General features: G+C 49.9%; 1 protein-coding gene across 1 annotated transcript in view; it reads left to right on the top strand.

Moving 5' to 3' along the window:
- Positions 1-26,209, top strand: part of syne1b (spectrin repeat containing, nuclear envelope 1b) — a 93,226-nt gene that overhangs the window by 40,381 nt on the left and 26,636 nt on the right. The window contains exons 56-101 of the mRNA XM_084683641.1: positions 13-149; positions 603-780; positions 918-1,100; positions 1,273-1,416; positions 2,800-2,964; positions 3,226-3,398; positions 4,688-4,841; positions 5,091-5,234; positions 5,530-5,694; positions 6,035-6,352; positions 6,687-6,842; positions 7,128-7,298; positions 7,445-7,771; positions 7,933-8,085; positions 8,467-8,634; positions 8,784-8,960; positions 9,163-9,309; positions 9,678-9,803; positions 9,938-10,114; positions 10,414-10,679; positions 10,898-13,058; positions 13,195-13,532; positions 13,992-14,136; positions 14,453-14,671; positions 14,925-15,193; positions 15,465-15,630; positions 15,859-16,014; positions 16,157-16,309; positions 16,474-16,656; positions 17,064-17,201; positions 17,836-18,021; positions 18,285-18,407; positions 18,684-18,866; positions 18,959-19,102; positions 19,437-19,628; positions 19,800-19,934; positions 20,159-20,278; positions 20,554-20,715; positions 21,427-21,609; positions 21,819-21,992; positions 23,078-23,275; positions 24,233-24,364; positions 24,784-24,884; positions 25,083-25,236; positions 25,444-25,575; positions 25,876-26,037. Of these exons, the coding sequence (XP_084539767.1) occupies positions 13-149; positions 603-780; positions 918-1,100; positions 1,273-1,416; positions 2,800-2,964; positions 3,226-3,398; positions 4,688-4,841; positions 5,091-5,234; positions 5,530-5,694; positions 6,035-6,352; positions 6,687-6,842; positions 7,128-7,298; positions 7,445-7,771; positions 7,933-8,085; positions 8,467-8,634; positions 8,784-8,960; positions 9,163-9,309; positions 9,678-9,803; positions 9,938-10,114; positions 10,414-10,679; positions 10,898-13,058; positions 13,195-13,532; positions 13,992-14,136; positions 14,453-14,671; positions 14,925-15,193; positions 15,465-15,630; positions 15,859-16,014; positions 16,157-16,309; positions 16,474-16,656; positions 17,064-17,201; positions 17,836-18,021; positions 18,285-18,407; positions 18,684-18,866; positions 18,959-19,102; positions 19,437-19,628; positions 19,800-19,934; positions 20,159-20,278; positions 20,554-20,715; positions 21,427-21,609; positions 21,819-21,992; positions 23,078-23,275; positions 24,233-24,364; positions 24,784-24,884; positions 25,083-25,236; positions 25,444-25,575; positions 25,876-26,037 (10,038 nt within the window). The remainder of the gene's footprint in view (positions 1-12; positions 150-602; positions 781-917; positions 1,101-1,272; positions 1,417-2,799; positions 2,965-3,225; positions 3,399-4,687; positions 4,842-5,090; positions 5,235-5,529; positions 5,695-6,034; positions 6,353-6,686; positions 6,843-7,127; positions 7,299-7,444; positions 7,772-7,932; positions 8,086-8,466; positions 8,635-8,783; positions 8,961-9,162; positions 9,310-9,677; positions 9,804-9,937; positions 10,115-10,413; positions 10,680-10,897; positions 13,059-13,194; positions 13,533-13,991; positions 14,137-14,452; positions 14,672-14,924; positions 15,194-15,464; positions 15,631-15,858; positions 16,015-16,156; positions 16,310-16,473; positions 16,657-17,063; positions 17,202-17,835; positions 18,022-18,284; positions 18,408-18,683; positions 18,867-18,958; positions 19,103-19,436; positions 19,629-19,799; positions 19,935-20,158; positions 20,279-20,553; positions 20,716-21,426; positions 21,610-21,818; positions 21,993-23,077; positions 23,276-24,232; positions 24,365-24,783; positions 24,885-25,082; positions 25,237-25,443; positions 25,576-25,875; positions 26,038-26,209) is intronic.

Below are 26,209 nucleotides of genomic sequence, written 5' to 3'. Positions count from 1 at the left end.
TGAATTCTCCAGGACACTCTGGACGGGCTGGTGAAAGCAGAGCCCATGTCAGACAGCCTGAAGACCCAGCTGAACGACCTGTGCCGGTTCTCCAGAGATCTGGGCACTCAGTCAGAAAGGGTGTCCTCCCTCATCAAGGAATACAACAGGTGAGTGAGCTTCACGAAGCACCAGACACTCACGCTCAGGTGGGTTTGCAGATGAGGTGCTTCCTGTCAAAACATAGTTCTGTTGAAACGGGATCGTTTATAACTGTTGCTTTGTTGATTGTGATAAAAAGGGTACATTTATAGACCTTTGGAAGAAGTCACACCAATCTTAATCCCCTAAGACCAAAAATGTGTTAGTCCTTAGGTAGGAATCATCATGTACACGCGAGACATATTATTATCTTCATAACCTCATTGTTGCTTTGGTAATATTTATAAAGGTATTTCATACCAATAAAGCCTTTTCTGAACTGAACTGATAAGCAAGATTGTTAAATTCCCAAAGCTGATGTCCTAGTCTAGGTTTTGTTTCTGTCTTGAAGGTGCCTTGCCTTGTACATTTTGCTTGATATTCACCCCCCCTCCCCCTCTCATTCCTCTGCTGTGGCTCAGTCTGAGCCTCCAGGCCTCCAGACAGTGCCAGGGCAAAGAGAAGGTTCTAGACCAGAGGTTCCGCTCCGCCTACCGAGACTTTCAGCAGTGGCTGGTCAACGCCAAGATTAACACGGCCAAGTCCTTCGACGTGCCACAGAACCTGAGCGAGGCCTCGTCCAGCCTGCAGAAGATCCAGGTATGCCACAGAGAGACAGAGAGAGATCCATTGGCTGTTTAACCACAGAAAGACACAGAAAGCTCATCCAAAGCCCCTTTCTGTTGAGAAATGTCCGGTTCCCCAAAGTGAGTCTTCATCTCTTGGTTCCTCTGCAGGAGTTTGTGAGCGACAGGGAGCAGGGCCAGTCTAAACTGAACTCTGTGGTGGTCAGCGGTGAGCTGGTCAACAGTGTTGCAGTGAAGGACAGGGTGGAGGCTGTTCTCTCTAAAATCAGCAGTGCCAGAGAGGACTGGAAGACTCTCATGTCTAACCTTCACCAAAGAGAGACAGCTTTGCAGGTAAGATATCTGGACATGTCTTTACTCTCTGTCTATTTTATTATCTGGATATGTTGTTATTATTAGACGTGACTAGTCAATTATCAGATACATCAGATACAATGTGATCAAATATTATTCAGTTTGCGATGAAATGCGTGTGGAAAATCACGTTGGACTTTTTGGGTTCTAGAACCTTCAGTCTCAGATGAAGGACTTTGAGGCGAGCGCCGAGCCTCTCCAGGATTGGCTGAACGAGACGGAGGCCAGCGTGCAGGAGAGCAGCGCCCGTCTCCATGACCTCACCGCCAAGAAGCAGGAGCTGTGCAAGCTGCAGGTAGAGTTCCCCTTAGGGTAGAGAGAGACAGCTAAAAGCCTTCCACATCACCACCAGCCCCACCAGCACTCGAGAGGAAGCCCATTTCAGCCTTGTCTCAGGAAACGACGTTCTCTCATCCAGCTTGCAGCGCCGTGTCAGCGCTCTTCTCAACAGCTAACCGCTAATGTGCCGCCATCTTGTCCTGCTCATCTTTAAGGCTGTTAACGCTTCTGATCATTTAATATTAAATACTCACACTTTTAGGTTATGTTAGGGCCTTTCAAACGCTCGCATTAAACTCCCTGTCTGCAGTGTCCATAAATCTATTGATTATGTGTCATGAACCTGAATGCTGTTTCATGACCCTAACATTGACAGGGTCCCTCCTTCCCTCCTTCCCTCCTTCCCTCCTTCCCTCCTTCCCTCCCTCCCTCCCTCCCTCCCTCCCTCCCTCCCTCCCTCCCTCCCTCCCTCCCTCCCTCCCTCCCTCCCTCCCTCCCTCCCTCCCTCCCTCCCTCCCTCTCTCCCTCCCTCCCTCCCTCCCTCCCTCCTTCTCTCCCTCCATCCTTCCCTTTGTCCCTCCCTTCCTCTCTCTCTCTCTCTCTCTCTCTCTCTCTCTCTCTCTCTCTCTCTCTCCCTCCCTCCCTCTTTCCCTCTCTCCCTCCCTCCATCCTCCCTTCCTCTGTCCCTCCCTCCCTCCCTCTCTCCCCTTCGCCATGCTGTCTTCCTAACCCCTGTGGTCTAACCGTCTGACGCTAACCGTCCCGTCTCCTTCTGGGTCTCTTTGTGTTTCTCTGTGTGTGTGTTTGTGTGTGCTTGCATGCATCTGTGGTAACCCTGCTTGTGCTCTTCCAGTCTGCGCTAGAGGAGTTAGCCTCTCAGGAGGTTCAGCTGAGCAGGCTGAGAGAGAAGGCTCAGCGCCTGTGGGACGAGCACGCCGCCGGGAAAGGCTTTGTGCACCGTGTCTCCCAGCTGTCCGCTCAGTACCTAGCTTTAACCAACCTGACCAAGGTAATGTCTGCCTGCCTGCCCGCCTCTGTATGGCCCCTGGGCTGGGAGAGGAGGGCTCTGGCACTTGACTAGGTCTGTGTGGAGAAAGCCTTTGCTTTACGTGTGTAATGCTAATGAACGTGCCAATTCGATCGTGCCTATTTTGTAGGTGTGGTGAAAGTTGTGAGTTGTAACCTAACATGGTTTGTTCACTAATTATTAGCGTGATAGCTTTTCTCGTGTTCACATGACTATGACTGGTCTTACATTTCTCCGTAGTCGTTCTAGTGTAGCTTTGTAGTGTTAGCATGTGTGGGCACCCAGGTGAGGTGTTCCTGGCTTGAGACGAGTGAACGCATGCAGGGAGAATGTGCAGCGCTGACTGGGAATCTGACTTGTGTGGTTCCTCAGGAGAAGGCTTCCCGCATCGACCGCATCGTCACTGAGCACCAGCTCTTCTCCCAGGGGCTGAAGGAGCTGCAGAACTGGGTGGCAGATACAAGTCACATGCTGCAGACCTACTGCACCCCCACCGCTGACAAGAACGTTCTGGACAGCAGGATGATCAAGCTGGAGGTACGGGACACAGGCGACAATTCGGCCGGGGACATTGTTTTATGCTGAAAGATTCATTTTAATGCATATTGTGACCACAGTGGATGTGCAGTCATGCTTTTAGACTCTCTTGGTGTAGTTTTGACATAAGAGATACATTTCCAATGCATGGACTGACTGGTCCCTAACTGCAACAGAGATTCAGTGATGCTGTACTGTAATAATAACAGGGTTGTAGTACCGCGAACCAGACTGACCATCTTCTGTCTGGGCCCTCGCCAGGCCTTGTTGACAGCACGCCAGGAGAAGGAGATTCAGCTGAAAATGCTGGCCACCAGGGGGGAGTCTGTGCAGAGGAACACCTCAGCTGAGGGGGTCCCTGTGGTCCGGAAACACATCCAGGACCTGAAGGACTCATGGGATGGCTTGCTGTCTGCCTCCATCCAGTGCAAGAGGTCTGGATCCTTTCTGTCCTCTTTAGGTCAATTGCTCGGAACCACTCTGAGAAGTGCAGTGTTATCACAATACAGGAATGCCATGTAGAACTCCAATGATATCTAGAAGAACACCAGTAATTGTGCTTGCTCTAAGCAAGGCACCCTATTGTTATCTCACATATCCAGTATTTATGTTCCCACCCTACCTAGGCCTACAGGGTTTTTATCTGCATTGAAAAGGTTTAGGCGGCTTGCATAAGGCCTTTCTCACCCCACCTTGGCCTTCTAGGAGAAATTGCGCTAAATAAAAAATAAATTGTCCATGCATTTATTGATGCAATTCGGTATTCCCACCAGCCCGTTAGACTACCGTTTTGCTACACGCAATAGCCATCTTGTTACTGTTACTATTGTAGCTACCAGCCACTTAGCTAAATTCCATCAGTTTCAGCTTTAGACCAATAGGAGCTGATAGCTACAGAAAGCGAGACAGTCACGTTTCCTTCTCGCTGAACAAACTTGTCTTGATTACTAGACACCAGATCAATTGGAAATGCAACAAAACCATATTTCCAGCAAACTTGTTATATTGTCCAGTTTAAAAAAATAAACTTCAAGCGTATTTTCTTTTTGGAGTGGCATATGTTAAGTTGGCAGGTGGTAGCCTACTGTTTGAGCTGCGATCCAACTAAGATTCTGCTAGAGTGACAATGCGGTTTGTGTCAAAATTGTTTATTTTATTGATGAAATGCAATATGATGCCTAAAAATATTAGTAGAAAGGGAAAACACTAGGGAGTTTTACTCATGTATAAACCTTGTTTAGGAAAATGTTTACACAAGATTGCCCAATTTCTTAGTCATAGTCAACTATGTGAGACTGTAACATCACCATTACCTCCTGCACTAAAGATAATGAGTAAAAACCACTGTTTCCAGTCTACATTCAGTCAGTTTTTTGAAGTGGAAATAAGCAGCAACGAATGGATGTTTGCTTTTTAATCTATGAAATCTTCATAATGGACAGACATAGTTGTAAAATGTAAGTACACCCATAGAGGCTTGTCTTTCTCCAAATAGTTGGACATTTGATATTAGTTAAACAATAAGTTTGGAGGTGATAGAAAATAGGTGAAACTGCCCCTGCTGCAGTGGCCTCAAGCACTATCACAATTTTCCCAGCAATGTTAACCTCTCTAGTTCCAAGTAGAACTCCTGTAATTGAAAGTACAACTCCAGTGCTCCCAGCCATTCCAAGTGATGATGACTGTGTGGACTGATGTGCTGTGCTGTCTGTTCTCCCCACAGCCAGCTGGAGGGTGCCCTCTCCCAGTGGACCAGCTACCAGGAGGACGTGCGCCAGTTTGTGGCCTGGGTGGAGCGGGTGGAGGAGAGTCTCAACCCGACAGACAAACAGTGTCCAGAGATGAGGGACAAAACTTCCAACCTGGGCAAAGCCAAGGTATCAGATACATGCTGCAGGACAGCACACATGCCCCGACTCAGCAATACTGAATGGATCTGGCCAGGTTTAGATCCACGTTAACTTAAGTTAATGATGCAGTATTGACGGAATATTTCAAAGTAGATTTCCTTTTACGTTTGTATGGCGCATGGGCTCTTGGTCATCCACCAACACAAAATTGCCACTTTTGAAGCCTAAACAGCCTGTCGTTGAAGTGAACCCAGTGTTGTTGTGGTGTTAACTCAGCTGCTGCACGAGGAGGTGCTGAGCCACAGCAGCCTGCTGGATACCATCACGGCTAAGAGTGCCAGCATGGCGGAGCACTATGTGGCCCAGCTGGAGCTGCAGGACCTGCAGGAGCGCTACAACACCGTCAGACACAGAGCCAAGGTACACAGGCTGCAGAGCAGCAGCTCGTAGCGGCAGGAAAACTGTCTTTTTTTAAAATTGTGCAATTAATTAATTAGGGATTTGAACCTGCAACCTTTTGATCTGCGATTAATTGCTGTACATATGCATACACAAACATACAGTATATAGTTATGTGTAGTTAGTTATAGGTTATATATATGTTTATATGTAGGCTATACTTACTCCATCCTATAGATAAGGTGCACAGCAGGCAACCAGAAATGGAAATTATGTATCTCCAACATACTCATAGCTAGCGTGTTTGTCCCTCCAGAGTGCGGTGGGAAAGGCAGAGGAGCAGGTTCAGGCTCACCAGGAGTACCAGAGGGGCCTGCAAGCGTTTGAGCAGTGGCTGGAGCAGGAGCAGGAGAAGCTGGGATGCTACACCCAGCTGGAGGGGGAGTTGGAGACTCTGGAGGAGACTCTTCAGAAACTACAGGTCCCAACACATAGCATCTCTTTGTCTTCACTTACAGAAACAAAATTATGAAGGAACTATAAAGGAAAATTTGCCTTTTTTAAAATGTTTGACTGATAATAGGAAAAACAAATATTTAATAAGAATAAAGAAAAAATTATAATATTTCTGCTTTCACATACAGGAATTAGGGATACTTTACACTTTCTACCCTTTAATTGAAGTGAAAATAGTTCATAAAAAACGTTTGAAAGTATATAAAAGTAAGATTTGAAATAATGTTAACTCAGGTATCCAGTGATCCTTATTTCCTATGCGTGGAGCTCCAAACATTGACATGTTACCTAAATTCCGTTCCCAGGAGCTGCAAAGACACTGCACAGAGGGCCAGGCCCTACTCAACAGCCTGGTGGTGAGCCGAGACCACGTTGTCCCTTGGGGGGCCCCCCAGATCGAGGACCGGGCCCTGGAGACCCTGCAGCAGGACTGGAGGATGTACCAGGGCTGCCTGGGGGACACCAGGGCCCAGCTCAACAGCGCCCTGGCCAAGCTCAGGCAGATGGAGCAGAAGTTCCAGCGCCTAGACAGCTGGCTCAAGGGCATGGAGACCAAGGGCCAGCTGCGCAGCCATCGCAGGTCTGACCGGGAGACCAAAGAGGCTCAGCTGCAGCTGATTAAGGTCAGCAGGGGGTCAGAGCTATCTGTGTCCCTGTTGTTGTGCTGTATTTACTGCATCTGTGATATCGAGATCTTGCTTTCTCTTGTCCCTCTCTCTGGCTTTGCCCTTCTTTCTTTTCTTTTTCTGTCCCTCTCTTTTCTCTCTTGCCCCTGTCAATATCTACTCTTTCACTACTTTTCTCTTTGTTAATGTCTCTTTTTCTCTGTCTCTCTCTCTCTATTCCTCTCTTTCTATATTTCTACCTCTCCCTCTCTCTCACTTCTCTTTTTTTTCTCGGTTCATGTCAATGCCTGACTCTCTGTCTCGGTCTCCCCCTCCTCCCCCCTCTCTGCAGGGCTGGCAGGAGGAGGTGCAGGTGTACCAAGAGGAGATGGAGGGGCTGGGTGTGCTGGCTCGCCAGGTTCTGGATGAGACCCACATGAGCAGCCGCGTCAGCACCCGGGCCACCCAGCTCACCGCCCGCTACCACGCCCTGCTGCTGCACCTCCTGGTAGGGCCCACACACACACACACAACCTGACACACACACAAACACGACCTGACACACACAGCTACACACACTGTGACAGAGGGCTCTGTTACTGGTCAGGCTAGCATATAGAAACCCACATCTACGCGTCTATGAGCAAAAAACTGATCTAACCGAGGCAAATTTAACACTTAACAGCACGCACACCCTCTGACACGCACAGTCACACATCTGTCAGTTGATATGAGTGGCCCTCTCCTCTCTTTCCTGACATGTTTCCCTCCTGCGTCCTGGTCTGTGTTGTAGGACACCATCAAACAGCTGCAGGAGGAGGTGTCTTGCATAGAGGAGGCCCACAGTGGCTTCAGCACCTTCTCTGACTGGCTGAGCACCGCGCAGAACAGCTTCAAAGCTGTGGCCGTCAGCATCGATACGGTGGACCGTGTTGCCATGGAGAGGAAGATGAAGAAACTGGAGGTACTGAAGTTAACGGACCATCTAAAACACCAAACATCATAAAACTGCAACATCATAAAACTGCAAAAAACAAAAAAACCTCCTCAGCTCTTCTCAGTGTATTAAAGCAGCCTGACTGCCGTGCTCCTATCCCGTCTGTTTCTCAGGCCCTCCAGGCAGACATGGAGCAGGGCCACAGCTTCCTGAAGACCATGAGGGAGAAGACAGAACGAGCCATGGCCTTCCTGGAGGAACCCGAGGCCCAGAAGCTGAAGGAGGAGGTGGACGAGCGCCTCTCCCAGCTGGAGGGGCTGACGGGCGCCCTGCGCGCCGAGCACAGCGCTCTGGAGAAATGCATTGCCCTCTCCAGAGACTTCCTGGACAAGTACAAGACCCAGGCCCAGTGGCTGGCAGAGACCAAGGCTCTGCTGGGCTGCTCCGTCGAGCCCAAGGCCGAGCTTTACCAGAAGAAAGCTCAGCTAGCCAAATACAGGGTAGCTCAATGGGTCCTTATAATACACAGTTTTATTTCATATAAGCTTTACATACTTTACACAAAACAAAAGAAATACTTAAAAAGCTGTTGATTATTGTTGAATGTCACTGGCTCACAAAGATAGTAATTTCATGAAATTTGAATGGTGTCGTCATCTAGACTATCCAGCAGACGGTGCAGTCTCACGAGTCAGCGGTGAGGTCTGTGGTGGAGAAGGGAGAGGTTCTGCTGGAGACGGTCCACGATCCTACCATCAGCGACAACCTCAGCCGGCTGCAGACAGACTATCAAGACATCTGCACTGCAGCCAAGGTAGGTCTTACCACGGACCATGTTTTTGAATTTGGTTTGAATTCCTACGTCAAATTCAGTCTCGCCACGTCAGGTACATTCGGCTACATAGGCAGGTACATTCCAAAACACACATTTTATAGCAAAGCAGATTGTATTGATATTGCCCTTTTTTATTCATGTAAGCAATGTCACAGAGGGCTTCACATACGCCCAAAAAACTGCACCTAAACCAACCTAAATATTAGTTTATATATTATCAGTAGTGGTCTCTACTCACGGAAGGCCTGTAGTCGTATTAGCCAACCTGACTGTTGTATCTGGATGGAGAGATGTTGGAGATGGGGGGGGGTTGTTGTCATTGGCTAGGCTCTGAGGAAGTGGGGTGGTGTTTGGTTGCAGGCCCAGGTACAGAGCATGCAGGAGTGGCTGAAGGAGCACGAGAGCTACAACAGCGATCTGCAGGAGGTGGAGAAGTGGCTTTTACAGATGTCCAGCCGCCTGGTCACCTCTGACTCCATGCAGACCAGCAGTATGGAGATGGCCACCCAGCAGCTAGCCAGGCACAAGGTGACCGCTACCACCTGGGCTCACAAGGGGACAATGTCACGGGGGTGACCAATGACAATGAATGAAATGAATTGTTGGGCTGTTGCTTGCTGTGCCATGGTCCCATTTTGAACAAGTTTTGAGACTGTTTTGTTTCTGGGTATTTGCAGGCCATAATGGAGGAGATTGCTGGCTTTGAGGAGCGCTTGACAAGTCTGAAAGGGAAAGGTGAGGACCTGGTGGCCAGCGGCTCTGACCAAGTGCAGGCTAAGATCAGTCAGCAGGTCCAGGCCCACCTGCAAGGCACTAGAGACAGTTACTCTGCCATCTGCAGCACTGCCCAACGCGTGAGTCGACATATAATGTGAATGTAATAAATATATATAAAGGATTCATGTGGGGATTTGAACACGTAGCCTCATCATGTGTAGTCAAACACTCCAACACTGCACTATACCTGTCCTCAGACACCATTATCTACCTGAGCACAGTCTTGAGCTCTCCTCTAACTTGCCTTGGCTGCGGTGTTGCGTGTGCGCGCTCCCTCAGGTGTACCAGAGCCTGGACAGGGAGCTGCAGAAGCACGTCAGCCACCAGGACACCCTACAGCAGTGTCAGGTCTGGCTCTCCACGGTGCACGAGGAGCTCCGGCTGCACGACCAGGCCCCCTCCGGCCTGCAGGAGGCGCTCAAGCAGGTACTGCAGAGCACTGACCCGTCTCCATAGACGGACATTGGAATCAAGTGACACAATAACAATTGTCTCTCCATGACAATGAAGTGTGTTGTGGGTCTCTGTGCTCTGGAAATTCCAGCATTCCTGTTTCCATGGCGAAAACAAACACTCCATCTCTAAGTTTGTCATTTCGGAGAAAACTGGGCTGTTAGCTGTTGTTGACTTGAACTTGTAGCAATGTAGCAACTTAGCAAAGTTTTTATATTGCTGTGATATAAAATGATTTAGTATACAGTTAGTCATTTAAAAAAGGACAAGGTTAAAGATTTTACTTTAAGACCAGTTTTATATGCTGCCTGATGGTTGAATTGTTCCTGGTGTCTGCTCAGGTGAAGCACTACCGCGCTCTCCAGGAGCAGGCCAGTACCTACCTGGACCTGGTGTGTTCTGTCTGCGATCTGGCTGATGATGCTGTGAGAGTCACCGCCGCAGACGTCCAGCAGGTCAAACTCACGGTGAGGGGCCCTGACCTTTCCATGACCTTTCAGTGACCTTTCTGACCCCCAGCTACCCCTGTCTATCCAACACCCTTGAGCTAAAGTCATCCCTTAAAAGAACCTTGGACCTTCTACCGTATGTGCTGTTGCAGATCGAGGAGAGGATGTCGAGCTCCCAGGAACTGTCGGAGGGCTGGAGGCAGATCAAGGAGCAGAAGCAGGAGCTGACTGCTCTTTTCCAGGACGTGGAGCAGCAGCTAGTCACCCTCTCCAGGCGACCTGCCGAGCTGGAGACCAAGATAGCCCACAACATGCTCACTCAGGCCAAGGTAGGACGCCCCACTGCTGCCGCACTCTTCAGTAACTCTTCAGATCCAGGCGCTCGTAGTAAGAGTTAGACCTAGCTAATAGGTAGTGAGGTCCTATTAAGTCAGTCTTATTACCCACTCTACACCTGCAGTTGTCTACCTCTTCACCACTTTCTTCATCTCCTATGTAATCTCACAGCTTTGCGTGAGTGTCCGGATGGGCTGCATTTCTGCTGATGCTGCTACTCATTTCAGCATGCTGACTCCTAATATAGATAAATACACTGAGTCCTTCCTGTTTGTATTTCATTTATCGACAGGAGTTCTGCCAGCAGCTGCAGTCCAAGCAGAGCACCCTGACCAGGATGACAGAGAGCGTGAGCAGGCTGAGCGGGGGTCAGGACTCCCCGGAGCACACGGAGATCAGCCGACTCAGCCACTCCTGGCTGGAGCTGTGTCACCAGGCCAACAAGCTGCTGGACCAGAGACAGGAGGATGTGCGGAGGACTAAAGAGTACCAGGATTGCATCACGGCTATAGAGGCCCTGTTTGAACACGTGTCCAAGGAGTGGGACAATATGGCTAGGTGAGGTTCTCAAAAACATGTGATTAGAAGCAATGTATTTGTGGGTATATGGTTTATTGTGGTCATATTGCATATTGGGTTTTGTAGTCATAGTAGAGGCATATTGTGATGGTAATGTGCGTGATGTATTTATACAGTTGCTTAGTTATCTAAGAATGTCATGAAGGCCATGTATCATTTGTGTTTGTTTGTATGTTCACGTGTTGGTTTCTCCCCAGAACGGATGCTGAAAGTACCTCGGGACACCTGAAGGCCGTCAGGAAGCTGGCCGTGACTCTGGAGGACCAGCGAGGCACCCTTGAGGACCTGAAAGACCAGAGACAGAAGGTCATCCATCATCTGAACCTGGACGACAAGGAGCTGGTCAAAGAGCAGATCAGCCACTTTGAGCAGCGCTGGACCCAGCTGCAGAGCCTCATCAAGAGGAAGATCCAGGACTCGGTGGTGACCCTGGAGGATATGGGCCAGGTGGAGGCCCGCCTGAGGGAGGCCCGCGAGTGGGTGGAGGAGCAGCAGCCGGCCCTGTCCGAGGCCATGAAGATGAGCCCCCCTCCGGAGCTGGCTCAGAGCTTCTTGTTCGACCACCTGAGCATTTGCAGCGAGCTGGAGGCCAAGCAGCTGCTGCTGGCCCAGGCCACGGCCGATGCCGACCGCGTGCTGGCCCACCTGGGGCTGAACGAGCGCCAGCGGCTCCAAAGGCTCATCTCTGACACCCAGGCCGAGGTGGAGTCCCTGAGTGTGAAGGTGGCCCAGCGGCGGAAGCACCTCAGCAAGGCGTTCACGGAGCGCTCGCAGTTCCTCGTGGCAGTCGGCCAGTCCATCGCCTGGGTCCAGCAGAATGAGAAGAAGGTCCAGGCGGAGGAGTACATTGCCCTGCTGCCCGATGACCTGGCGAAGCAGGTGAGGACCTGCAGGAACATCCAGAGCAGCCTGAAGGCCTACCAGAGCGAGCTGACCTCCCTGTGGTCCCAGGGCCGTGACCTGATGAGGGACGCCACCGCGGACGAGAAGGTCGAGTTGCTCTCCAAGCTCCAGGAGCTGCAGTGCATGTTTGAAAAGGCTCTGCAGAGGTGCGGCCAGAAGCTGCAGGAGCTGGAGAAGGTGCTCATGTCTCGAAAGTACTTCAAGGCCGACCTGGAGAAGACGTGTCAATGGCTGAAGCAAGCGGATATCGTGACCTTCCCTGAGATCAATTTAATGAACGGAGACGCAGAGTTGAACGTGCAGCTAGCAAAGTACCAGCAGATCATAGAGCAGGCAATGGAGTACGAGAATCTTCTTCTCACAGTCCAGAGGGCTGGCCAGGAGATCCTGCCCACCCTGAACGAAGTGGACCACTGTTACCTGGATGAGAAGCTCAACGTTCTCCCTCAGCAGTACAACAACATACTGGCCCTGGCCAAAGAGAAACAAGACAAGATCCAGCAGGCCATTCTAGCACGCAAGGAATATGCCTCTTTCATAGATGTGACCCACAAGGCCCTGAAAGAGCTGGAGGATCAGTTCCACTCCCTGGGGAACCAGCCCGTTGGCCTACAGACAGAGGAGGTGGTCAGCTTGCAGCACGACTACAAAACACTCCAGGGGGATTTGAGCAACCTCGGCCAGGCTGTCAGCGAGCTGAACCAGAAGAAGGAAGGCTTCCGTAGCACCGGCCAGCCCTGGAGGCCCGAGATGATGACCCAGCTGGTGAGCCTTTACAACGGCCTGAAGAGGCTCATCGAGCAAAAGGTGGAGCACCTGGAGGACACCCTGGAGTCCTTCGAGGACCACAAGGCCATGGCCAAGCAGGTGGACTCTGAGCTGAAGGCCACCAAGGAGCAACTGGTCAAAGTGAACGCCGAGACCCAGTCGGCCGAGGAGAGGCTGAAGAACTACCACGCCCTGGCCGGGAGCCTCCAGAGCGCCAACTCCCACCTGTCCAGGTTGATGGAGCAGATGGACAGCCTGGTTCCTCATGTGGAGCAGGCGGCCCATGAGGCTTCCAGGGACCAGGTGGTCCTCTGGCAGGACGAGCTGCTCTCCCTGCAGTCGGCGGTGGGAGAGCTGATCGAAGAGTGCGAGAACCGCTTCGTCCAGAGCAAGGACTTTGAGACGGAGGTGAAGAGGACCCTGGACTGGCTGCAGCAGGTCAGGGACGAGCTCGGCTGCGCGGTGATCGTGGACGTGAGGGTGGAGAAGGTCCAGGAGGAGATCAGGAAGCAGCAGATCATGCAGGAGGAGATCCAGTCCAGACTGAGGATCGTGGCCGCCCTCAGCAGCAGGGAGAAGCAGAAGTACACCAGTGCCAACGAGCTCGTCCCCGCCCATGTTGACCTCAGCCTGGAGGAGATGGCCAAACTGCAGGCAGACGTCCAACAAGCTCTGAGCTCCAAACAGGTTAGATCCTCTCACCAAAACATTCAATATATTGCCAAACTATACTAGATTATACTAGAAATAAACATTCCAAACACTTTTGTAATCAAAAAACATATACACATACTTTGCCACCTATCTCCACCCGTCTGTCCAGATCACCCTAGAGGAAGCCCTGTCGCTGTGCCAGAAGTACCACTTCAGGATGCAGTCCGCCTGCGAGTGGCTGGAGGACGCCGTGGCCTTCCTGCAGCAGGCCAGCCTGGGGGTGGATGTGGAGAACTACGAGGAGTGCCTCCGCCAGCAGGACGACATCATGGCCACCGAGCAGGAGTTCCTGGCCCACCTGAGGGAGCTGGAAGCCCTGCCGCCCCAGCTGGACAGCCTGGTGAACCCCACAGCCAGGCAGCAGATCCGCCTCAGCGTGGAGTCGGCCCAGCAGAGGGGCGTGGAGGTCCGCGACCAGCTGCAGTGTCACCATGAAGTCCTGCACAGGTAGGACCACGTTGGAGAGAGACAGAAGAGGGAGACAGAGAAATAGTGGGGATAGTTTTATTAAAAACATTACTCTACGAATTTGGTACATGTTTCCACTCGTAGTTGTGAGGTATAAGTTCAGACTGTGGTAGTCTCCTGCATTGTTAAAACATTACTGCCATTCTCATGTAATTATGACTTTACTTTGTGACAACGTATTATTCCATTCAATTTGCTGCATATTATTAAGTTAACAGGGGCTTTGCACAAAAAAACTTGTGTTAGAGTTAGCTATATAGCTAAGTTACATCTGCAGTCCCTGGGCAAAAAGACAAAAAATACAATACAGTACAATACATACAATTCAAACAACAAAAAACGTTGGAAGGTCATAAAACAGTTGGTTCCAGGTCCCGATCAGTGCCTCCGTTGACTGGTTTGTGTTGAGCCATGTTTTCAGTGTTGCGTCTTCCTCAGCTGTGTTGCCCAGTGGCAGTCCTACCAGGACGCCAGGCAGACCGTCATAGAGCTGATGAACGAGGCGGAGAAGAAGCTCACAGAGTTCTCCACCGCTAAAGCCGCCACCAGCCAGGAAGCAGAGGACAGGCTGCGCACTCACAGGGTACTCACCGCCACAAGGAGCGGGCCCCGATGCAACACGTTTCTAGTCGAACTTCTGTTGATAAAGACGTGGACGTTTATAATAGTCACAGTTTTGGTTAATTACTCCTGGAGTACTCCCTCTTCCCTCTTACAGTATCAAGTTTCACGAATGTGATAGCCTGTCATCATGCTTTGTGTGATAAATAACATAACACTTTGGGTAACTAGTTGACACTTCGCTCACGCAATCCATGTTTAACCGTAAACCAAAGTCAGACAAAAGCCAATTGGACCGTAGGTACAGTAATGCTCATTCCTTGCTAATCTCCCCCCAGTCCCTGGTCTCCATGGTGAACAGCTTCCAGGAGAAGCTGACGGAGCTGGAGGAGCAGGCGTCCCAGCTGGAGCTGGTGGGGAGTGACGCCAGCAAGGCCACCATCAGCCGCTCCATGACCACGGTGTGGCAGCGCTGGACCCGGCTGCGCAGCGTGGCGCGCGGCCAGGAGAGGGTGCTGGAGGACACGGCGCAGGAGTGGAGGACCTTCCAAGAGAAGGTACACAGGAAGCGGGAACACACTCAAAATGTCTAGGCTCAGTTAACCCACAAGACATAGCACGCAGTACCATACAATGTAGCACAAGAATAAACCCTTCAAATATCACTCAAAACAATCAAATAAAGAGTGGAATACTGGAATATAAGTAAACATATGCTAGACTTTGCATGTATAGTTTCTCACATACGTTTTCAATAGACATTTCTGTGGTTTGGTAAACACTGCATGTTCCCCTCTCTGTCTGCGCCAGATGGTGAAGCTGGGCTCGGTCTCGGACGAGCTCCGGAGCCGCGTCCCGGACTGTGCGGTGGAGAAGGCGTCCAAGGCGGCGCTGCAGGCGGTCCTGGAGCAGCACGAGGCCCTGAGCCAGGATGCGGAGCGCGAGTTGTCCTCCCTCACCTTGCTGAGGCAGTACGCCGTCAGCCTGCTGAGGGATGTGGAGGCGCCCTCGCCCTCCGCCGACCAGGACGAGCTGCCCAGTCTGCAGGAGATCAGGGCTCTGCACGACCAGCTTGAGAGGTACTGTACACAGCCTAGCTCACGCAGGTCCTCCTAGAGAAGTTCAACAAAAATGAGCAATAACGACGCCTTAGTTTGAAAGTAAATTAGCACCCAAAAGGTGCTTATGTTTATGTTGTGTTCTCACCTTGTAAAGTTGACCATAAATAAAAAGTTAAATCAAGTGAAGTGGTGCCGTCTTCTGACACTGTAAATCTGTATGTGAAATCTGTTGACTGTGTTCACAATTTCATGCGAAACATGCCTGTTTGTTCCTGTGTCGCCTCCACAGCGTCCTGGTCCAGTCCAGGACCAGACGCTCGCAGGCTGCCCAGGAGCTGAGGGACAGGGAGGGGGTGGAGAAGGACCTGAGCGCGGTGAAGGCCTGGATCCAGGAGACCAGGGAGCTGCTCCTCAACCCCACCCCAGACATAGACTCCCTGTTGCAGGAGTTGGAGGTGATTAGCCAGCCCTGTCAAAACAGCGATAACCACATGCAAATAACCCATAACCTCCATGTTTACATACATTGATACTCATGAAGCTTGTGGCTGGACAACATGTTGCTGTTGAATGGAAGAGGAACAGTAATCTATTATACAAAATACTTTATGATATAACGTACTGTAATATACAATCATAGAATAAAATATACAGTCTACGTTAATAGTCTGTGTTGTTTACAGGTTGTGCACGGCGACGTGATCCACTATCGTCAGAATGTCGACAAGATTGCCGAGCAGCAGCAGAGCAAGTACCTAGACCTGTTCACCATCCTGCCCTCGGAGATCTCCATGCAGCTGGCCGAGGTCTCCCTGGCTCTGGGCGCCATCGAGGACCAGGTAGGCTGCCTCTCTGGGACCACGCCAACACTCACGTTCATATTTAGTGAACATGTAGCCGACAAAGTACATAGAATCTTGAATGTGAGGTACAGATTTTTAAATATGATTGCAAGTTGATGTGTGTGTGCACATGCCTAAGGTTCTATCCAAAGAGAGAGAGATTCAGAAGACCAGAGATATAAAGGAGGACTTCAGCTCCAGGATCCATGACGTGTCAGAGAAACTTAAGGGCATCTCCAGCCAGCTCCAGGACAAAGCTACCGATGTTGATCATGCCAGAGACGAGACCAAGGTGGGTTGGAACTGATAGGGGACAAGCAGTTACTTTCTGTCTCCCGCCTGTTGAGCTTTGTCAGGTTATAAAACAATTACTTTTAGCATTTCAATTCCCTTAGCCGACCCTTTTATCCACAGCGTTGCTGAAATGCTTCTAAACGCTTCTAACCTCCTCCTCAGAGTCTGTGTTCGGACCTGGACAGCTGTGGTCGGACCCTCTCAGAACTGGACTGTGCCGTTCAGGAGTTCGGCCGAAGGAACCCCTTTCTGGCTAAGCAGCTGAGTGACGCCATCTCCAAGCTGCGTGACATCCATCACCACACTGCCAGGCTAGCGGAGTGCCGTACCATCTGGCTCAAAAAGGTCATCATCTAACATCAGCAATGTTAATGACCGTCAGAAACTAACATAAGAAAAGATAATGACCGGCAGAAACTAACATAAGAAAAGTTAATGACCATCAGAACCTAACATCAGAAAAGTTAATGACCGTCAGAACCTAACATCAGAAAAGTTAATGACCGTCAGAATTTAACATCAGAAATGTCTGAAAAATACAGATGACCGTGTTGTTGAAAGACTTGTCATCTTTACAATGAGGCTTATAGCCCTAAAGCTTACTCTCTGTTGGACTGTTGGTGTTGCCATTGTGATGATACAAAAGGTGCTATTTATACTGCATCACCCGTGAATCACATTGTATAGTTGGTTGTTAGTGCTGTTTTGCTGGTCTGTGGTCCCACGCCTCCTTCCTTATCTCTGCTTTGCAGGCTGGGGCCCATTTAGACGAGTACAATGAGATGCTGGAGTTCATCGTGAGGTGGTCAGAGAAGGCCAGGAGCCTGGCCAGGGCCAACATCATCTGGAACTCCTCAGCTCACCTGCAGGAACAGATACGGATGTACCAGGTAGGTAGGATCTCCAACCAGACAGGGTGCTAGGAAGTTAAATACCCTCAATTTAACATACAGTGCCTGGTGTCCTGGTGTAAGACTGCTCTGCTGTAAGACTGTTGTTCTGCTGTAAAGCTGTTGTCCTGTAAGACTGTTCTGCTGTAAGAAAGTTGTCCTCTAAGACTGTTTTGCTGTAAGACTGTTCTCCTGTAAGGCAGTTGTCCTGTAAGATTGTTCTGCTATAAGACAGTTGTCCTGTAAGACTGTTCTGCTATAAGACAGTTGTCCTGTAAAACTGTTCTGCTGTAAGACTGTTCTGCTGTAAGAAAGTTGTCCTGTAAGACTGTTTCGCTGTAAGACTGTTCTGCTGTAAGACAGTTGTCCTGTAAGACTGTTCTGCTGTAAGACTGTTCTGCTGTAAGACAGTTGTCCTGTAAGACTGTTTTGCTGTAAGACAGTTCTACTGTAAGACAGTTGTCCTGTAAGACTGTTTTGATGTAAGACTGTTCTGCTGTAAGACAGTTGTCCTGTAAGACTGTTCTGCTGTCAGATTGGTCTGCTGTAAGACAGTTGTCCCCCTGTGAGACTTGAAGTCTTGTTGTGAGACTGTTGTTCTGCCGTAAGCAGCTGTCTCCCTCCTGTCCTGCAGTCTGTGCTGAGAGAGTCCCGGGAACTCCACGGAGACCTGCAGAACATGGGGGAGAAGGTGGAGCTGCTGTCGGAGGTGCTGCAGGTGGAGGCCATGAGCCAGCAGGTGTGTGACCTCAGCCGTCAGACGGAGGAGCTGCAGCAGAACGTCAGGACTCGCCTGCAGAGCCTCGAGGACGCGGCTGAGGTACAGAGGAAGTGTGATGAACACTGCTTTGATTAATCAGTTCTCAGGCTACAAACATTTATTAATTCACTCTCAGACCTTTTGTATTGACTTTAGTTGTTGGTTTTGATAATTTGATATGCCTATAAGTTAAACTACTGACCATAATCTGTTGAAAAAAACATTGAAAGGACTGCTGGTTAGATAAGTTTGTGTCCTTCACCTGACATATGAATATCCTGACAAGTCAGGTCTGATAAGTCGTCTATGTGCTGTTTCCTCAGAGCATGGAGGCTCTGGAATACGAGGTGAAGGCCTTGCATGTGGCTCTGGACCAGGTCCAGGCCACCCTGACCTCCCCTGAGCTGGCCAGGCAGAACCTGAGAGAGCAGCTGGCCCAGAGACAGGTAAGGTCATCACCATCACCTGGAAGAACCACAGTTTGCATCTGTATTGCACAGGGTTAGGGGTTGGTAGCTGTGGAGAAGGTTACATCCTGAACTTCATCCCTGAAAGATCAAATATGAAGGTATAATAATAACTCTCAATCTGGTGAGCTACCTACTGGTAGGTTCCTGCTCAAATCTCAAATCAAATCTTAGGTACAACTAACCTGATTTAAAGCATCAACCAGTGCATTATTATGCTGGTCCAGAGCGTAAATGTCCCTCTTTGCTTCCCAGCGCCTGCTGTCGGAGATGGAGAGCTTCAAGCAGCAGGTGCAGGCGGTGCAGCTGTGCCAGAGTGCCCTGCGCGTCCCAGAGGAGGTGATGCCCAACCTGGCCATCTGTCGCACGGCACTGGGCCTGCAGCAGGAGGCCAGCCAGCTGCAGCACATCGCCATACAGCAGTGCAACATCCTACAGGTAGGGGGCGGCCCTTTGTGTCAACACGTCACGCTGCAATTCGCTACATAAGCTCATCCGATGACGTGATTGGTTGGTTGTCTGGTGTCCAGGAAGCGGTGGTGCAGTACGAACAGTATGAACAGGAAGTGAGGCACCTGCAGGGGCTGATTGAGGACGCACACAGGGTCATCCAGGACCGGCCCATTCCCACCAACAACATCCAGGAGCTGCAGGCCCAGATCCTCCACCATGAGGTGCTGTCAGCACAGAACAGTCCACCGTAGCACAAGTATAGCACAGAACAGTTAGCATAATATAGATGTAGCACATCACAGTTAGCATGACACAGACATAGCACAGAACAGTTAGCATAGCATAGAAATAGAACATCACTGTTACCATAACACAACGCACAGAACAGTTAGCAAAGCACAGACATAGCACAGCTAGCATAGATGAAGACTATGAAAAAGTGAAGCCACTCTTTCCTACATTCTCTATGTGGTAGTCACATATAACAATTAGTTTTTTGAAACTGAACTCAATGGCTTGGTCTTCTGGCTGTCTCGGGGGCGTTCTTTGGATCAGGAGTTGGCCCAGAAGATCAAAGGATACCAGGAGCAGATAGCCTCCCTGAACTCCAAGTGTAAGATGCTGGCTGTGAAGGCCAAACACGCCACCACGCTGCTGGCGGTGAGCGATGCCGAGGGGCTCTCCGAGGGGCTGGAGGAGACGGATGGAGAACAAACCTCCAGGAAACAATTTGGCCCCTCCGTCATGGTGAGAGGCCGCCTGTGCACTACAGCATGCTTGTTTGGTGAATAACCCCCCAAATGTGTATGTGATTTGGTACGAATGGGTGATTCATGAATAGGGGTTCCTTTACTTCTGTTTCCTGTTGAACTTGCTGTTGCGTGGGTTTACCCTAACCCTAACCCATGGGTTTGTCAGGTGACTGCTGGCCGCTGTCACACTCTTCTGTCCCCTGTGACTGAGGAGTCTGGGGAGGAGGGGGCCAGCAGTGAGGTCTCCTCTCCTCCTACCTGTCGCTCCCCCATGGCTAGTACTGACGCTTCGCTAAGCAAGGTTTGACCTTCTGGACGCTCTCTCGCTCTTTCTCTATCTCCTTCCCTCCTCTGACTCTAATCTACTGACAACATGAGTGCGATCAAATCCACATGGGCACAATAATCAAAATAAACCCTTACTGTATCCTTGCGCATTGCTCCTAACATTGACGTGCATAAACAAATCTACACTTACTGCATCCTGTGGAGGTCCATTAAGCACTTGTCTCCTGCCTGTTTTAGATGGGCATGGGGAGAGCCACCCTGACAAGAGCTCCCATTCAGGAGTTGTACGACCCGACGTTTGAGTCCGTGGCCAACCTAGATGACCTCCAGCACTCCTGGGAGACCCTGAAGAATGTGGTGAGCCACCTTCCCCCTGTGCTCGGTCCTCACGCTGTCTCCGAGGAGCAACACCGTTCCCGACGCGGTGTATTTAACACGCCACGAAGGACAACTGGAAAGCTATTTATATAGCAGACTGGAATCACCGATCTGTCACACCCAGCATAAAACTATTGCCCTTAATTGTCTGCTGCGCTTACTGTATGCAGTATTTGGACGCTCAATCAATCCAAGTTCTGTGAACCTCATGGCGTTAACTAATGCTGGTGATCGTCCCGTCCATGTCTCTCCAGATCAGTGAGAAGCAGCGAACCCTGTACGAGGCTCTGGAGAAGCAGCAGCGCTACCAGGGCTCCCTGCAGTCCATCTCCTCCCAGATGGAGAGCCTGGAGGCCAGGCTCAGCCTGCCGCTGCAGGGCGACACCGCCCCCGACGGCCACATGGACGACCATTGGGTGAGGCAGAAAGGCAGTGGCCTCAGAGCCTTCATGTGCCGGGTTGTCACTGAGAATCAGCCTAGAACGAGTTAGGCTCAAGCGCTAGTTGGCATTCGGTGATCTCGGTCACACAATGCAGTGAGAAAAAGGAGAGTAAGTAAGTAAGATTTTATTTATATAGCACATTTCATACAAGAATTGTAGCTCAAGGTGCTTTACATAAAATCAATAAAAACAATAATACAAGTGATAAAAGTCATTATTAAAATAGCAACAATAATATAACTAATAAAAGTAGTAAAACACTTCTGAGATAAAATTACTTAAATGCTTCGGTAAAAAGGTAGGTTTTAAGCTGTCTTTTAAAAATGTCTAGCGTGTTTGCTTCCCTAATATTTATGGGTAATTTGTTCCATAGTTTTGGGGCGTAATTAGCAAAGGCCGAATGACCAATCTTCTTATGACTGCCTCTGGTGACCTCTAATAGGCCTGCATTTGATGATCGCAGTGTTCTAGCTGGTGTGTAGTTTATAAGGGAGTTAGCAATGTAGCTAGGTCCTTGTCCGTGTAGAGCTTTGTATGTGAGGAAAAGGACCTTAAAGTCGATTCTGAAAGTGACAGGGAGAGGATGTCGGAACCTCCATTGATGGAAAAAAACGCAGGGCCCTAAAGTCTCATGACAAGCGACCGGCCGAGCTTCACGCTCCTGACATTGCTTGTCTCCGCCAGGCCATGCTGGAGGACATCCACAGGCTCCAGGAGGAGATCGACGGGCTGCAGTCCAGCTTGGCAGACGAGCTGGACGCCGTGGACCCGGCTGAGGGGCTAGCCATGCAGTCCTCCCTCACAGTGCTGGCCGAGAGGATGGCCACCATCCACATGAAGGCCACAGGGAGGAGGCAGCTGCTGGAGGTAATGCTGGATTGGGGTCTGCTGGTCTCCAACCCTTCCTGTAGTATAACACTCCAACCCTGCTGCATCTATAAAATAGTGACAAGTAGCGACCATACTCTTCCCAATCCTTTCTCTCAGTGGCACCAGTCAGTCCACCATTACTCTTAGACGTCGAAAAAAAGTCTTGAAACAGGTAGAAATTAGAATGATTTTTCCGGCATGTTCAGGAGCGTGTGAGCGACCGTCTGGAAAAGCAGCACCGAGAGGAGGCCCTGCAGCGCTACCTGAGCCAGGCTGACGAGCTGGACCAGTGGCTGAGCAATGCTCGCTTCTCCCTTGGCCCCATCCTGGAGCCCGGCCCGCAGGATGAGGACCTGACTGAACAGCTGGTAGACTGCCAGGTTAGACCACCCCCTACTGGCTGCTTGGTGGCATTATATTATTCCTTATAAAACTATTGGTAATTTATTATTGGTTGAGTAATAATTGTATATCTTTACTTGACCATCAGTGTATGCTTCTTATCAATATCTAAGAAATCATTTGTAGATTATTTGTTGTTTATACATATGCCGTCAAGTCTACCTCAGTTATTAGCCTTAGAAATGTAAATATTTTGCTCCCATCTAATCCACAATGTTTTATCACCATCTCATATGGATAGTTGGAGGGGGTTGGGGTGTGGAGGTACAGTGAGATGGAGAAGGGTGGTGGAGCAGGGGGGCTGGGGTGGGCGATGGGTCGTAAACAAGCGTATTAGCAGAGTTAGGAGTGCGTTCAGACGGTTGCCGGTCTTAAGCGGCTGTAGCACTGGTCTTAAGCAGATTATGCAGATGTCAGCCCTTGCCTGCTGTGGGGAGCCTCATCAGTGGCAGTGTCCCTGAGGCGATTAGCAGATCCCGCTGCAGGGATTGGTGGGGGAGGAGGCGGTGGAGGGGTGGCCTGGTGGAATACCCAAACAGGAAATAACCCCATGTGACCGGAGGGGCGGGGCTTGAGGGCAAAGTTTTGAGGTGGAGCGCTGGGAGGGGGAGGTACCTGGGTGACGGAACTGATCACAGCGTATGGCTCTTATCTGACCTAGTGGAGGAACGACGTTCGTGCTGATACAATCCTGGGAGCGTTGGCTAGGAAGCCTGTATGCTAGGACTTGGGGGTTTATCTGGCAGAACGTGTGTCAAACTCGGAGCGGGTGTTGGTGTAGGGGGTGGTATTTGCACCTTTGATCTGGACAGGGGCATGCATGCGGAACATGGGACATGAAGGATTAGGGATAATGTGTTGCGCTGAAGGTGGGGCCAGGAGGTAGGCTTCTCGACCATGACAGCAGGCCCAGGAAGAGCTGCAGCCCAGGGGGTTGGCACAGACCCTGGGCCCCTTGGCCGCTGACCGTGCTCTGGCGGAGGGGGCGTGGTGGTCTGGTGAGGAGGAGGTGTGGGTGGACGACACCATGTTTGAGCTGGCCTCTCTCCTGCTGCTGCTGCAGAACATGCTGATGGAGATTGAGCAGAAGGTGCTGGCCCTGGCCGAGCTGTCCATGCACAGCGAGGGGCTGCTCCTAGAGGGCCAGGTGGGGCCGGGGGGCAGGCAGGAGGCTGAGCAGCTTGCCAGGAAGCTGCGCACGTTAAAGGGGAGCCTCCTGGAGCTGCAGAGGATGCTGCAAGACAAACAGATCAACATCCAGGTGACACTTCAACAACAACATCAACACTGCTACAGTACTATAAAGACAGTAACCAATACTTGAAGGAACCCCTTTCACATACATAAAGATATGTATAGAAAACACTCAGGCCTCTCTTGAATCCTGAATGCAATGGAATAAGCTACAGGATGTGTACTTTTATTTGAGTAAAAGTTCAAACAAACAAAAACACTTAAAATATGAATTCATTTTGTCCTAGCCTGGTATTGTAGTCTGGTAAACGTACTGTATGTACAGTGTAACAGCTACAGACCCTGTTCTGCAGGCCACGCTAGCATGGGAAGAAGTGAAGGACTCGCTGATGAAGCATGTGATGTCCTTTGTGAGCCTCCGTCATGCAGTCTTATTTGTGTGTCCCTTCTCACTCAACACTAGCTGAACCAAGGGATTTGATTAGTCAAATCAGAGCGGCAACCAACCGGGATCCTTGGGCTCTCTGTCCGTCTTTGAGTGTGTGGTGCTTTAGGTTGAATATGGTTCTGATCGTGTCTGATGAAGTTGAGTTAACTACTGAGGGTGATTCATGGGTAGAGATGAAATCTCAGTTGCAAACCACACATGGTGAAAATATAGAAATTAATCAAGAAGACAAACCTTACCACCTACATATTTTAAACCAGTGGTTCTTAAATCTGGTCCACAGGGACCCCCTGTCCTGTATTTTTTGTTCCTTTATGTTTTCCTGTTCCAACACACCTGGTTCAAATGAATGGGTTGTTATCCAGCTCAGCAGATGCCTGAAAAAGATCATTCATTTAAATCAGGTGTGTGTCTAAAGCATGCAGGACAGTGGGCCTTGAGGACCAGGGACGAAGACCACTGTTCTAAACAGTCTCATCCTTCTACAGTACATCCAAAGGGCACACCTAGGAAGGAGCCATCCTTGAACCTTTCATTGATGAACCCTATCTGTCAAACCCTCCTCCTCCCCTCCAGGGCTCCATGCAGGACCAGGAGGACAGTGAGTCTGACTCCAGCCTGTCCCACAGCTCCAGTGTGCAGGACTGGCTGGCCCAGGCTCGCTCCACCCGCTCCCAACAGCACCAGGACAGCCTCCAGAGACACAGGGTACTGCTCCGTAGCACACGTTATGACACCGACTATTACACAGAATGGCTTATCAGTCTCAATTGCTTTGGGAAAACTCTCAAAAACATGAATAAAAATGCTTAAAAAAATAAGGAAATTAAAATACTAAAGAAAATCAAAAATTTCAATTTTATACTGCAGCACAAATTACTGAAAAAAATAAAATATATATATATATCCTGAAGACGATATTCATAAAAAATCATTGGGTGCCTAAAACGTTTGCACAGCACTGTACTTTACCTTCAAAACTTTTTAATTGGATTCATTTAGTAGACACTTTTATCCAAAGCAAAAAACTGACAAAATACCACAGGCCTGAAGTCTTAACCTGAACCTAAGTACCAACCTGTCGCCTTGGACTGACTCCTGGGGTGTTTTTGTTTTGGTGTGTTCAGGAGCTGGAGGAGCAGCTGGCAGAGCAAAAGAGGCTGCTACAGTCCGTGGCCAGCAGAGGAGAGGAGATCCTGATCCAACAGACCTCACCCAGCAGCATCAGGTACCTTCACATCAATTCATACTCACCAACACTTTATATTCATAGTTGCCATTTGTTATTGCTGTATTTTTACTGATATTACTGCTATTTAATGTTGTATCTCTGTGCTAATATCCTTGGACATAGTTTCACATTTCCGGTACAAGCTTTATGAATGTGACCCGTAGTTTGTGTTTGCTGTGGTGGTTCTGTGTCCAGCATGGCAGAGCCCTTCTCTCCAGAAGTGCTGCAGCAGAGAGAGAGTCAGGCGGCCCAGGAGCAGATGAGACAGAGGTGGGAGAGCTTGAGGCTGGAGCTGAGGACCAAGCTGAAGCTCCTCATCACAACCCTGGAGCAGGACCACCAGCAGCCGGTGCTCAACCACGCCTCCCTCATCCACGCCTCACTCATCCACACCTCACTCATCCACGCCTCACTCATCCACGACTCACTCATTCACACCTCACTCATCCACGCCTCACTCATCCACGACTCACTCATCCATGACTCACTCATTCATACCTCACCCTCCTTTGTCTCTGTGAGGATCTTTGACCTCTGACCTTTGGGTGGGCTGCAGGTTTACTCCAGACCAGCCCGTGTGACGTCAGCTGGGCCTGTGTTTAAGAGAGACACTCAAGTCCAGGACAAGTCCTCCATCAAGGCTCTGTACGGTGTCTTCAGCCAGACCATGGAGGATAGCTCTGCCCAGGTGAGACCACAGCTGAACTGCAGAATTAACTGTATGTTCATGAGTAAACCTAATATGGCTGTGAGGAAAATAGCTTGGGATGGGATCATTCCTAATTGTGTTAAGAAACTGACTGCTGATATACATTGACATATAATATACAATATAATATACTGTATATATTGTAATAAATGCAGTATACTGTAAAGAAAATCTATATTACTTGGTACAGTTACCGCACTCTCAGTTTGTGTTCGTACTTTGTGTTGACTTGACTCCATGTTGACCTGAGCATGGACTCTGTCCTCCTGCTGTCCCCAGGCTGGTTCCGGGGCTCAGGTGGAGCAGGTGATGCAGATGGAGCAGCAGCTGTATGCCGCTGTGTCTGCTACGTCCTCCTGGCTGGACCAGGTGGAGAACACGCTCTTCTCGGGTTCTGTGCTCCTGGCGGAGAACGCAGAAACCCAGCTGCTGAACCAGGAGGTACGAGGAGTCATCGTTAAAACACAAACAGATGGACACAGAGAGAAAAGACTCCAGCACATGCGTAGATGTTCTCAGCGCAAAGAGAAAGAGTCATTGATAATGGTGTTAACGAACAGTGAACACTGTTTTACATTTACCAGACGCTCTTATCCAGAGCGACGTACAGTAA

The sequence above is a fragment of the Hypomesus nipponensis genome, chromosome 3 (genome assembly GCF_054491055.1).
Source record: "Hypomesus nipponensis isolate SF chromosome 3, ASM5449105v1, whole genome shotgun sequence".
Lineage (NCBI taxonomy): Eukaryota > Metazoa > Chordata > Actinopteri > Osmeriformes > Osmeridae > Hypomesus > Hypomesus nipponensis.
Note: the sequence above shows the minus strand (reverse complement) of the source record. Positions and strands in the feature narration are given on the sequence as shown.